This window comes from Lepidochelys kempii, chromosome 1, assembly GCF_965140265.1.
Source record: "Lepidochelys kempii isolate rLepKem1 chromosome 1, rLepKem1.hap2, whole genome shotgun sequence".
Taxonomy (NCBI): Eukaryota; Metazoa; Chordata; order Testudines; family Cheloniidae; genus Lepidochelys; species Lepidochelys kempii.
In genome coordinates, this window is record NC_133256.1 from 175,683,325 (window position 1) to 175,698,019 (window position 14,695).

Sequence of the window (14,695 nt, forward strand, 5' to 3'; positions counted from 1 at the left end):
CAAATTCAAGATTAAAATTACTTTTCTTCATAGGTTTGTGCCCAGCTATAACATTGTAACATGTATGATATATAAACTCTTAATGTAATGAGGACACCTAACAGAGCTTATCCACTAGGTGGTACATCTATAGAGACAGTCACAACATCAAACTCTGTATTGAAACATTACAAAAGCACAAGAGTGAGAATTAAAGGATAGTGTGACAGTTGAACCTCTTCTGCCTTTTTCTCTTTCTCCCCTCCTCCCCCTTGATTCGGTGGGATTAAATCAGGCTGTCTTCATTATTTGACTAAATGAAAATAATCAACCTTCCTGACATAAAACTTTTGACTGAGCCAGACTAGAGAAACAGATGGGATTTACAGTTCATGTCCATTAGAAAATCCAAGATTTTAATCTGCAGAAATTGCACCAAAACATTGTGCACATTGCTTAGTGGGGTTTTTACAGCACACATAGATTCTCCACAAAAATCCATGCACAACGGTAATCAGAATAATCCACCATTTCAGCCCTCACCCACCCTTGTCACATATTTCAGTTTCCCTAAATGGAATATTTTAGAGCTGATTCACTTATGTTTCACCTCATTAAAATTCGGCATAGATAAAAATGCTGCTATATCAGTTAAAAAATTGCATAGTCACCAGGTATTAATGAGACATTTAAACAGCTTGTTGTGGGGGTTATTTTGTTTTGTTTTTTAAGGAATATTCAGTTCAGTAGTTAGCATCCAGCCATTATTTTTAGTTGTGTCACTGTGTTGGCTGCAGAATCAACATGGTTATTTATAAAATAGTCTCTGGAAATGGAAACTGAGATTAGTGATGACGATTTAGCTGTAAGGCCTGTGGAAAAAATGCAGCTAAGGCCTATGTGCTATGTGTAATCTTATTTGCTATTTCTAGCATGTGAGTTACTCATCTTGCAATTTATATGCAGCCATTAAGATTATTAACTGAGCCCATTTGTACTTCCCCCCCATTTTAAATTACATCACTCAGTTCCATTCTACGGGGTGCTCCCCTAAGCTTGATAACTTCTGAGCATTTTTACCTCTCTAGTGCTTTGTTTCAGGAGTCCATCTTTATTCAGCAATGCAGGTGCTTAACTGCATTGCTGAATAGGGAGGGACTTGTGCATGTGCTTAAGTGCCGTGCTGAACTGGGGCCTAGCAGAGCCCACATTATGTGTTATCCCTGCATGAACCTTCTTAAAAAGAGACGACCTGGAGTCAAAGTGTTTCTATTTGAGGGACCACCTCTCTCCGTACATTGCCCTGCTGCTGCAGCTGTGGCCAGAAGAAGAGCTTCATCTTGATGCCCTTCACTTTAAAAGACGGGGGTTGGTGGTAGAGCATTCTCCCTGAGAGGCTCTTCAGCTGTGAAACAAGAGTCCCCTTTCGGTAGGGAACAGACCCTCTGGGAACACTGCACGACGCATCTATTTGCACAGCTTGCTGCAAAGGTGGGCATTAGACAGGAATCAGTTTCGTAGATGGAGGGGAGTATTGTGTTCTGCTGGTTCTGTTTTTGTAATCTGTGGCAGGTGTGCCTAGAGCCTTTGATGGGCCCATTTTTTCTCTTTTGTATAAAGCTAAATACATTTAAAAAGTCACCTGAACCTTGTAAGAGTTAACTTCCCTCCCCCCCCCGCCGTTTTTAAACCCTGCATAATTCTTTTCTTGTGGGAGTCTTGTCTGCCATAATAAGTGTTATGACTGTAGTTGTGCTGCCACATTCTGCCCCAGATGTGGAACTGTTGTGGCAAAACTTGTGGAGTTCCTCTGCTAATTGAAGCCACGTATGTGGTGTTTCAGGGGAAAGAGTTAGGGGCATATACCCATGCTTGCTTCCTTTGCAAACTTCTAAAGACCTACCCAGCCTATGAAGCATTCTGACTAGAATGCTCCCACATGGTTCTGTGTTCGTTTTGTATTGTGTTACGCTCCGTTGTACCTGCTGTGTCTTTCAACTGTAAGTGTGTCAGGGGAATGGCCTGCTAACTGTGCGGCTCTCTTCACCGACTGCACAGCACTGGGCGCTGCAGCAATCAGAAGAACTGAAAGTTGTTTCAGTGTTATTTTGCATGTGTATGAATGGCAAAGGCGAAGGGGGCCTGAATGTCACTTACTGAGTTTCTTTTTCAGAAATGGTATCTGGCCACTGATGGGTAACTGAGGTTAAAGTGGGAGGGGATCATAATGGGTATCTTATCAGTAGGACCCTACCAAATTCACAGCCCACTTTGGTCAATTTCATGCTCATGGGATTTTTAAAATGGTAAATTTCGTTATTTCAGCTATTTAAATGGGAAATTTCACAGTGTTGTAATTCTAGGGGTCCTGACTGAGAAAGGAGTTGTGGGGGTTTCCAATGTTATTGTAGGGGGGGGTTGTGATACTGCTACCCTTACTTCTGTGCTGCTCCTGGTGGCGGCGCTGCCTTCAGAGCTGGGCAGCTGGAGAGCGGCAACTGCTGGCCGGGAGCCCAGCTCTGAAGGCAGCAACGCAGAAGTGGCATGGTCTGGTATTGCCACTCTTACTTCTGTGCTGCTGGTGGCAGGGCGCTGCCTTCAGAGTTGGGTGTCTGGCCAACAGCCACCACTCTCCAGCCATTCAGCTCTGAAGGCAGCACAGAGGTAAGGGTGGCAATACTGCAACCCCCCCTAAAATAACCTTGCAATCCCCATGCAACTCCGTTTTGGGTCAGAACCCCCAATTTGAGAAATGCTGGTTTCCCCCATGAAATCTGTATAGTATAGGGTAAAAGCCCACAAAAGACCAAATTTCAGGGTCCGTGACGCATTTTTCACGGCCGAGAATTTGGTAGGGCCCTACTTATTAGTGATGAATCTGTTGTTCCGTATTACCAGTACCTTCTATGGCTTAGTGTCTTACTGTCATACCTGATCAGCTGATTTATTTCTTAAGCCCTTTGAGAATGTTTTCATCACAAAGACTTTTTTCATATATTTTCTGTCAGCTCGCAATTGCCAAGAATCTCTAGAGTTCCACACATTCGTCAGCTACTGACCATGATATGATAGACTGCCCAGTATATCAGAAAAGTGCCAAATAACTTATCAGTCTTTCAGAGTTATTGCCAGAAAAATCACAATTTATCATTATACCTTCGTTAATCTGCAATATTATAATTGGCATTGGATTTCAGAGGCATTAGGGAGAGAGCTAGTTGCCTAAACAGATCACCGCTCTCATCACAACTCTAGAGGAATCAAGCTGTGCCAGGTATTTAACTAGTAAGCATCAGAGGAACCCCCCTTTTTAAAAATTCAGTGGTTATAGTGTCCTCCTTTCAGAATTATTTAATGAAAGCATGTAAGAAAGGGCTTTATTCATAAAAAAATGCTTTGAGGTCATGTGTGCGAGGAATTTATGTACAAAACTCAGGGAGGATTGTACTTACTAGCCATGAATATTTCTGCATTTACAGGAATACACATTACAGCTTTTTTATAATACTGATTTAATTTATATAGTAAATAAAAATATAATATCTGCCTCAAATTTTTATCTTCAAATTTGTTTGTTTGATTTTAAATGAGACTCTGTTTTGAAAAGGGACTGTAAAAGTGACACCACGCAGTTTCCTACCGGCTCTCTCAAAGACTTCTCCATTGTATTTGCTTCATTTGCAAGTGAAAATATGCTGTTTCTAATTGCCAACCCTGCAAACTCTGGAATCTGAAAATCAAGTTATGTTCTTTGTGCCTCATATATCACCAATAATAAAGATTCTGCAATTAGAATATAGCCAGAAATCTTGCTCATATGCTGGTGAGAATCCAGCTCCCTTCCACAGCTGCATTGATTTTGCAGTGCAAACAATAATTATTTATTTTTGTTCCTAAAGTAAGCCAGTCTGACTCAGCCATGACAAGAAACAGGTCTGTTCAGTAAGTTGGTGCAATTTTTACATGGTCTTTTTCAGACCACTACCATACTTTAAGATAAGTTAAGAACCAGACTGACCATATCACAATCAATGGCAAATGGTGACGCTCACTGACAGATGTGAAGTGAGAAGGGGTGCAGATGTTGGCAGTGACCACCACCTTGTGACAGCCTCCATCAAGCTAAAACTGAGACGTGTGGGTCCACCAAACAAGGGACATAGATGTTATGATATTGACAAGCTAAAGTCCCCTGAAATGCAGAAAGCCTTTGTTCTGCAGTTAAAGAACAGGTTTCAAGCACTTGCAGACCTTGATGAAGAGAAGGGGAATGCGGATGAAGTGGGACAAAGTAACAGCAATTTATAAACAGAGCAGTGAAGCCTAGCTTCAGGCAGAAGAGAAAGAAGGAGTGGATTACACCCAGCACATGGAACACCATGGAAACCAGACGAGCCCTGAAGAAAAAAGTTTTAGACACAAAATCCCAGAAGCTAAAGGACAAATACGAGCAGTATAGCGAGGCATACCGGGAGGTCAAACGCCTTATGAGAGCAGATACAACCGCATTTGCTCCAACCCCTCAGACAGAGACAAACACCTACAAGATCTCTGTCAAGCTTTCTTACAACTACAATACCCACCTGCGGAAGTAAAGAAAAGTAAAGAAAAAGAAGAGCTGTGGAAGCCGAGCTGAAAAATGTGGGGCACAGCTGGGGAACTACTGAAAGATTTGCCAGAAACAGACAGGAGTAGAGGAGCTTCGTCACTGCCCTAAATGCCAGAGGTGTAATAGGAACATGATGATGATGATGATGTCCATACTTTAATATTTAGTCACTGTTGCAGTATGTCCAAAGAACATACCTGCAAAACCATGTAACCACATATAAACATCTAGGTAGATTTAAATAAACCGTTGTTGAAGCATAGATCTGAAATCACAAGACAAACATCTGTACCTACATTTTCATGTTCAGTGCCAATGGAGAATGAAGGAATGTTCTATGTCAGGCTGCTGGCTTTAAAATATGCAAATTTATAAATAATTCTTTAGAATTATAATACAATAAATTTTAACTAATATAATTAATTTCTGTATGGGTGGATAAATTGAAGTTTGGTGTAGTCTGACCAGCTAATTTCAAGTATTCTCAAAATATTCAGTTGGGATTAATCTTCCCTTATTTCCCAACAAGTGAATTAGGAGCCTCTCATGTTAATGTAGTCTCTCAGTTGACATCACAGCAAATAGATGGATTCTGGTTTACAAAGTTCTTTTTAGGACAGTTGACTGCAAAGGCAGAGCTGCAGTTCAGCTCGAGGCAGAAACCTCCTAAGGATTTGGAGGGCATTTTATCCTTAATAATATTGACCTAAGGTCTCTGACACCCAAACACAATTCTTCCATGAACATTATTGAAAAATCAAAATGTTTCGATATGTTACAGCAGTTGTTGGCACCATGCCTCCAAAGGAATCTCTCAGATACATTACTCTGTCAACCTCTCTGGATTTACTGTATATACGGGAGTGAGGGGGAGTAAACAGTTCTTTTTCAGAGTTTTGTCTACACCTCTATCAGAGACAGCAGCATAAAAGCATTACAATTAACACCTGTGAGCTTTCCCTAGTCTTTCATATAGCACTTTGTGTGGAACACAGTATCTTTTCCCGATAGGTACTGTGATGAAGTAGCAAATTTGGAACATTAAAAAAGGTAATCTTTTATCTGGTTAAATTCTAGATCTTGCCTGAGTTGAAAGTGCATTCGTTAATTCTCGTTTGTGATGTGGACTTCTGTGTGTTAGGATCTGAGCCTAATTTAATGAAGCCGTTTCTCTTAGCGCTATTGAACAGCCTCATAGGAGCATCCCAAGACTGAAATGTGCTTTAATCCACAGCACATTCATCTTAAATTGCATGCAGTATTTCAAAGCAAAGATTGAACATTGTTTAATGTTTTGATTTGTGCATTGCACCAGTGAACAAATCTCCAGATACATAAACATTCTTTTAAAAATGGCACATATAATAATCAAAATGCCAGGACATTAATAGAACCTTCTACTCCAGCTAATATAATCCCACACAATCTATATGAAAGCGTTCCCTTTTAACTCACCTTTCAAAAGAGACGTGAAAAGTGTGTAACAAAATATTTAATACATAAATTCCACATTTGGATTGCCCCCTCCTATAGTAAAACCCTTCAGAAGGTTAATATATTAAATGTCACGGATGAAACGCATAGATTCCATGGTGTTGATCAGAATATAAAAACATTGATGCCATTATATGAAGAAGGTTAAATGAAATAAAATAAAATGAAAGTATGGGGGGAAACAGCTGTAAAGTTATATATATATTACTTTTCTTCTTTAGGATGTATCACTGTGTGCCCAGTAGGAATAGGGTACATCACAGGAATTTTTACCTCATTTTGTGCTTCCAACACAGACATGAAATTGATTTATATTTCCAACATTCTAGATAAAGAGGTATCAAAATAATATTTTGATGAGAGATTCTGTTCTATCCTAGCTTGTCTTCTGTGGCCTTTCCTGAAGTTAAGCTTTAGTTCAAGACCAGGGTGGGTCCAACTAACTTAAAGAGTGAAGATTCACCCCAAGAGTTTCTTGTTGTCTTTTATGCACTGATTTTTCCATGCATGTAATAAGAGATGCCACAACTTGCATCTTTCTGCTCCCTTCTAAAGCCACATTCTATGGCAATTACTATATCCTCCTAACACATATGGTTATTTTGTACTTTTTAGGAGGATATTTCTAGGAATCACATTGTTCAGCAAATATGGCATTTGCTTGCTGATAAGGGTAATGCAGGCTGATTTTTCAGAGATGTTATACTTGGAAGTGTCAATTTCAGAGTCTTGTGCACTCAGTAGGAGGTGTATATGTTCAAGCCCCTGAAAACCAAGCCACCTAGAGTTTGACTACCTATCTTTCCCATTGTACAGTGACTCCCTAAGCTAAAATATTTAAGACTTTATATACTAGTATGTAATAAACACAAATAGAAAATAATCTGATAGCTCCTTTCATAACATGTTGTACGAAGAATATTATATGTAGATTAAACATTCTTCATTTTCACACCAGCTTTTCTGTCTTTTTAAAGGAATTTTCTGATTTTGAGAACACTCTGACAAGGAAGAAAAAGTAAGTTGAGATCATTTCAAGTTCTATACATTGTCAGTATTTTTGTCTGTGCCTCCTAGCTTGTCATTTTTATTATAAATTCTATGTGTATTATTAATAGTGTATCAATGATCTAACGGTACTGCAAGTTGGAAAGTGAGTCGCAAGCTCAAAATGCATTACTAAAGTTCTTTCACCATTGCTTGTTCATATGCATAAATCCTTCCTTCCAAAATAAAGGAACCAGGACGTCCAAAATCAAGTACAGTGAGTCCTTGTTAATCAGAACATGCCTGAACCATATGTCTGTTTTTTCTGAAAGATTTAAGTGGTAACCTAGTTTCTAGCATGTTTGTACCATTGACCCAATAATCTTCTGAAGGAGTTTTTTGGTTGTGTTTAATCCAAATAAAAAATTAGTTTGCAAAATGATTTGGATTAACTAGACTGTATTTTCTAAAGTATTCATGTGACAGCAGAATAGTTTGAGTATGTCGTATGTGAGCCAATGTTATGATTTGGGCTAATGCCCAGTAAGTACTAACAATATAGTGAGGAGCTAGTAGAGGAATTTACTGAAAATTCTTTGTTGGCTTAAGAATCCAGGTTATTGCATTGCTAAAGAGGTCTCTTTCAAATGAAATCTCATCTAATGGCACGTTTGAAGGAGAGCTCATCTGTCTGTCTATGACAGACATGAAAATCCATGGACTCCGTATGCATTTTTTGCTTTTTTTAAATGTAGACTCAAATAACTTCAGAATAAGTGTTGCCAACCAATATAGCTGAGAAATTCAGATACCAAAGTGTTCAAAGACAAAGGGAAAACTTCATGATGTTGGCCAAATGGTCTTACTCTACATCTGGTCAAATGCTAAGAATACTGATTTATAAGTGTGCTGTGATTTGTGAGGTCCTACTAGGTGCTGCTCAGTGTTCTGATAAGTACCATGTGAAAATGTTCACAAATTTCAAAGGTGTAATGCATTTTAGAATGAATGATTGTTCATATATTGCTACTGCATCGTTTGTGATTTTTGTTACTCCCATGTGGGTTGTCTACTTTAACTGTACTGGTACTTAAAGCGGTACAACTCTCCTAGCATGGGTGCAGTTATACTGGTATAAATGTGCTTTATGCCGTATAGATTATAGTGTACTGGAAAGGGAGTACTATATCAGTGTGTAAATCACCTTGATACTGGTAAACTGTGTCCACGACAGAGCTTTTACTGGTAATACTATTGCAGTAAAACAACACACCCCTAACTGTCATATGGTAGAACTTTGAAATGCAGACTAGGACAAGGTTAAATTTTTTCAGTAATTCGTATCACTGGATAGAAACAGTAACACATGACCCAGGTGATCAACAATACAATACAATAAAACAGTGAATGATCCAAGTCAAAACTTTGTGAACAACTCGCAATCTGGAAGTCCAGAAGTTTGGTCAATACTTATAAATAATTAGTAAGTAAGAAGAAAATCGATTAATTCAACCTAAAAAAGGTTAACTTTAGAATAAATATTATTTCATAATGAACAATTCAACCATCTTGATACTCAAATAATATCACCACAGATGGATCAGAAATTGTCTGTTTTATGTGGAACATTGTACAGCTCACAGATTACTAATTATGGGGGAGGTGGATAGGATGGAAAAAATTAATTCACAGGCTATCATCATATTGATTCGGAGTGATTTATTTTTTAAGTTGAACTTGGTATACACTTCTAATGATGATGGATAAAGCAAAATGACTGCAAATGAATGCATGTGGAAAGAATTAGTGAAGTATGTTGGTATATTAGTATCAAATACAGGTATACAAAAACTAGATAGGAGATTGAGGTGCAAAATTTGGACCCAGATTCTGGGCATCCTAAAGTCAGTTCTGTTCAGACCCAGGGTTTTGGTTCAGTCCATTAGCAAGGTAGCAAATTTAAGCTTCTAAAGGCCTACAGCTCTGGGATGATTCTGATAATCTCTAGGAAAAATATCACTTCCTGTCTTCTTGACAGACTGCTTAACTATACTATTGACATTTCTCCATTCCAGAAAGAGACTCCAAAAATAACGGTTAGCAAAACAAATATCTATAAACTTTCAAAGCTCCGTTATGGAGTGTGTGATTGTGTGTATGAAAAAAGCTGAGTAACTCCAGTTAAAACCAGTGGGAGTAGCACAGCTAAATCCATAGACACTACTTTGAAGAATTAGTCTGAAAATACCAGTATTTGAATAAATTCATTTTACTTGTTAACTCTAAATGGCAGCTAATGGTACATTTCTTTAATTTCTTTTAGAACCATCCAGAAGTCCATGTCTGAAAATGAAGCATTTGGTTAGTAACGTTTTAAACCATTTTCTGTATGTGCTAATTGCTCAAAGTCAAATTTGGTTAAGACTTAGTTTTGCTTTTCGTGATGTTGTAGCCCACCCACCCACCCCGCCGCCCCCAGCAAAGGAGGAAAAATGCATATAATAAAATCATAGAAATGTAGGGCTGGAGGGGAGCTCAAGAGGTCAGCTAGTCCATCCCCATCACAAGGCAGCTGCCCTTTATGGGGAGTTAGGGCCCAGTCTGCCTGTGACTGCCCGCTGAAGGTAACTGATTGCCCCAATGGCTGATGAGTAAACAAATCCCTGGACCTACTAATGGTTACCCAAGCTCAAGTTAAAGGAGAACTCCCAAGGGAGACAGAAAGCTTCGGAGGAGGGGAGCTCCCAGGAGGGCCTGAGCAGAGAGTCTATAGGGTGAGCTTTCTGGGGAACCCACCCGAATGGGGAGCCTATAAGAGGTGCTCCTACAGAGGGGAGCCTTATAAACAGAGGACTGCAGTTGGCAGGCATTCAAGAAGGCTGGGTGTCTCCTTGACACTGGCTGGAAGCCTGGGCTGGCAAGTAACACCCACTGTCCGTGGAGAAGAGTCCCAGTGGATAGACCTCTCCCAATTCCTGACTCCAGAAAAGGATCTTAATCTGGCAGAGGCAAGACAACTAACTTCAGGGGCAAAGACCAGAACCAAGAGACCCACCAGGGAAGAGCCTGGATAGAGGTGAGCAGCGGACTCAGGTGGGAGATAGATGGACTAAGAATGACCTCATCACCCAGCTAAAATGTTGGGATGAAAGTTTTTTTTTACACATTGACTTTTCTGTTAGCAAGTGCAGCCCTCCAAAAGGGGGTGCTCTTTAGTGTCTAACAGTCTGTACTTGTGATACTTGGGTTTTTTTCTCACACACAGTGAGGGCTAGACTGCAACACCACACCTGCCTACAAGGGGGAGCGCTGGGTCAGCTTGGAATGACAATACCCCCACACTGAGGCAGGCTTAAGTATACCCAGTCCATCCCTGGCAGGTGTTAGTCTCACCTGTTCATAAAAACCTCCGGTGGCAGGGATTCCCACAGCCTCCCTTGGTAATCTGTTTCAGTACTTAACCATCCTTACAGTTAGAAAGTTTTTCCTAATATCTAACCTAAATCTCCTTTGCTGCAGATTAAGCTGATTTCCACTTGTTCTGCCTTCAGGGGACATGGAGAACAATTGATCACCAGCCTCTTTATAATGACCCTTAACATATTTGAAGACTATCAGGTCCCCTCCACCCTCAGTCCTTTTTTCTCAAGACTAATCATATCCTGTCTTTTTAATCTCTCCTCTAGGTCAGGTTTTTAACCCTGTCACTTTTGTTGCTCTTCTCTAGAGTTTCTCCAATTTGCCCATATCTTTCTTAAAGCGTGGCACCCAAAACTGGTCACAGTGCTCCAGCTGAGGTCTCACCAGTGCCAAATAGGGTATTACCTCCTCTGTCTTACATACGTCACTCAAGTTAATACACCCCGGAATATTAACCTTTTTTAAAACTGCATCACATTGTTGACTCATATTCAATTTGTGATCCACTAAACCCCTGGATCCTCTTCAGCAGTACTACTGCCTTGCTAGTTATTCCCCATTTTGCAGTTGTGCATTTGATTTTTCCTTCCTAAATGGTAGTACTTTGCACTTATCTTTATTGAATTTCATATTGTTGATTTCAGACCAATTCTTCAGTTTATCAAGGTCATTTTAAATTCTAGTCCTATCTTCCAAAGTGCTTACAACTCCTGCCAGCTTGGTGTTATCTGCAGATTTTATAAACATACACTCCATTCCATTATCCAAGTCATTAATGGAAATATTGAATAGTACCAGACCCAGGACTGACCCCTGTCGGACCCCACTAGATCCACCCTACCAATAAGACAGCAAACGATGGATAGGTGCTCTTTCAGGGCTGATCTACACTACTGCTTAAGTCGATGTAACTTATGTTGCCCAAGGGAGTGAAAACGACATCCTTGGAATGACTTAAGTAACATCGACTTAAAGCGGTATCCACACTGCGCTGTCAGCGGGAGACGCTCGCCCGCCAACATAGCTTCCACCTCTCGCGGAAGTGGAGTAATTATGCCGATGGGGGAGCGCTCTCCCATTGGCATGACAGGTCTTCGCCAGACGCGCTGCACTGACGCAGCTGCGCCAATGTAGCACAGTAGTGTAGATATGCCCTGAGTGTGTTCTTTCTATCAGCTGTGCACCAACCTGCTCAGTAGTTTCATCTAAACCACCCTTCCCTAGTTTGCTTATGAAAATGTCATGTGGGACTATGTCAAAAGCCTTTCTAAAATTAAGATATATTCCCTCTACTGCTTCCCTGCATCCAGTTGGCTAGTAACTCTATGAGAGAAGAACATTAGGTTAGTCTGGTGTGAGTTATCCTTGACAAATCCATGTTGGCTACTACTTATCACCCTATTATCCTCTAGGTTCTTACAAATTGATTGTTTAATCATTTGTTCCAGTATCTTTCCAGGTATTGACGTTAGGATGACTTGTTTATAATTTCTTGAGTCTCTTTGCTCCTCTTTTTAAAGATAGGAACTATGTTTGCCCTTCTCCAGTCTGCTGGGACCTCACTTATCCTCTACGAGTTCTCAAGGATAATCACTAATGGTTCAGAGATTGCTTCAGTTAGTTCCTTACATATCAAGAATGAATTTCATCAGGTGCTGCTATCTTGAATACATCTAACTTATCTAAATATTATTTAACCTGTTCTTCCCCTATTTTAGCTTGTGTTCCTTCGCCTTTTTACTGATGTTAATTGAGTTAAGCATTTGGTCACAATTAACCTTTTTAGTGAAGACTGAAGCAAAATAGGCATTAAACATCTCCGCCTTCATGATGTCATCTGTTATTAGATCTCTTTTCCCTGCTAAGTGATGGACCTACACTTTCCTTTGTCTTTCTCTTGCTCCAAATGTATTTATAGAACCTCTTCTTATTGCATTATATATCCCATGCTAGGTGCAATTCATTTTATGCTGTAGTCTTTGAAAATTTGTAGTTATGTATTCAGGATTCTTTTTTTGTATCCTGACTGAATTAGGGATGAAGAATTGCTTAGCAGTGTCATAAATAATCCCCATTTCGAAACGTTCTACAGCCTCCCATATTTAATGTCCATTTTAGAACATATATGCTCATAGTTGACTTGATTCTGCAGCTTTACATAAGGAAAGCTTTTCTAAAAGGCAATGTTATTTGGACTACAGGATTCAGCTCCATATTTATAACAGATTCCTGTCATTTTCATGGAACCAATTAATACCTTCATAATGAAAATTCTCTGGGAATAGCAGGGTGAGGCCCAGTATATTGTAACAAGTCTGCGGCCATCTAGGAGCATCGTGGCTATCAATATGCTGCACACCGTGGCCACTTGGAAGCTTACCATGGGGAGGGAAGTGTGATTTTCTTGTTTCAAAAGCACTGGCCTTTCCCATTTGAGCTAATGTGGCATCTGTGTTAGGAGTATAGTGCCCAGGATACACATTTGGGCAGTTCTGATGCCATTCAAAAGGGAATAATGGTGCTTATATACACTAACTAGTTCATTACATTATAAATCTAAATAATATTTATATAAATCCTACACCAGAAAAAGATATCTGGAAAGCCACAGAATGCTGATGTCAAAGCCTTCAGACCAGAGGTTATAGTATTAAAACTAACTTAAATAATGTTTAAACAGTGTTACATGAGGCTGCAGGCAATGTCAATAGATGATGCATTTGAACTCTGCCACACTAAAATCCATCCATCAAATTTCCACTTTGGCAAAGCCATTTATTCATGTCCATGTTCTGAGCAGATGCTACAGTATACTGTTGAGCTTCTTTGATTTGCATTCTGAGAATATTGTATAGACTTTCCCGTTATTTCACAGATATGATATGAATGCAGGTGAATGTTTTCGATGCTTTTACTCTAGACAGGAAAAATGTGAATGGCGCACTTTGGCAGAATTCCAAGAAGCCTGCGAAAGATTCGTACATCAAAAGGCACTGTCAGCTTGAAGGTAATTGCTAAACGTATTTCAGCTGATTTTGCATTTTCCACAAAGTATTTTAAAGGGCACCTAGAAAATTTTCTCATTTTTCACCAATAATCTGTCTAAATAATTTGTCAAGCCGTCTTTGGATTTACATCCTCCATGAGAGAGAAAAAATGTAGCTTAAATAAGACAAAGTACAGACTCTAGGTGATATTCACCCTGTAGTCTATGGGTCACAGCATGTCCCCACCCCCAATGCAATGAATGGGGCCCAGTTCTGCAAACAGCTGAGTACGAGTGTAACGCCCTGCACAGGTCATCTAGAACTGTGAGTGGTTGCGTTACCACACTGCCATGGCAAGAGAGAGCTTTGCTGCTGCTAAGCTATGTTTCTTCTTCCTGACACTCCAGCTTGTCTGCCTTGCTAGCAAAATCTTCAGGAGTCTGCCAGTCCAAACCTTGTGTTGCAAATAACAATCAGTGAACCCCAATTCCTGAGTTCCCCAGAGTTCCTGCTGTGTCCAGTCCCTCTCACTGGACCCTCACAGAGGTTAAGCTCACAGCCTACAAAGAGACAGAACATATACCAGCCTGATAGATTAACTGAAAACCCACATCTTTTACAGCATGGAGATGGTTTTGTAACACAACAATAAGTTTTTAAACAAAGCACATAGGTTTAAGTGATTATAAATAAGAATAGAAGACACTGATACGGTTACAAGTAAAACAAAACACACTTTCTCGTGCCTAAAACTTAACTTCAGCAGGTTACAATCTTTGTCTAAACAGATTTCTCACCTATAGTCAGTGTGCAGAGACTTCAACCCCCCCTCAGCTGAAGGATCCATCTTTCTCAGATTACAAGAGCTCTGGCCTCTTGTGTCCCCGAGATGGTGGATGCCAAAATGGCTTTCTGCTTCTACTTACATTTCCCAAAGTCTATTGTCTCTGATTCAAGAGCCAGGAAGGCTTCCTGGGGGTGCAGGCTTCTCTGCTGTTGTGACTGTTAAGCAGTTTTCCCATCCCTCTTGTTTAGCTTGATGGCTTTGTTTAGCCTGTCGGCAGATGTACTTTTCATTGTTCTCTGCAATATTACCTGGCTCAATGTACATTGAAGACACAGGGAAACAGGCAAAACAACTTTCCTTTGTCTAGGACAGCCTGGGCTTATGCACAGCTTGCAAAATGCCTTTTAAGAACATTTTTTCCCCACACGCATT

At 39.9% G+C, this 14,695-nt stretch overlaps 1 protein-coding gene across 1 annotated transcript in view; it reads left to right on the forward strand.

Annotated features, from left to right (window-relative positions):
• LOC140905912 (putative uncharacterized protein ENSP00000383407) overlaps window positions 1-14,695 on the forward strand; it is a 44,901-nt gene that overhangs the window by 15,642 nt on the left and 14,564 nt on the right. Inside the window, exons 3-5 of the mRNA XM_073329437.1 lie at window positions 7,060-7,100; window positions 9,393-9,430; window positions 13,410-13,496. Of these exons, the coding sequence (XP_073185538.1) occupies window positions 7,060-7,100; window positions 9,393-9,430; window positions 13,410-13,496 (166 nt within the window). The remainder of the gene's footprint in view (window positions 1-7,059; window positions 7,101-9,392; window positions 9,431-13,409; window positions 13,497-14,695) is intronic.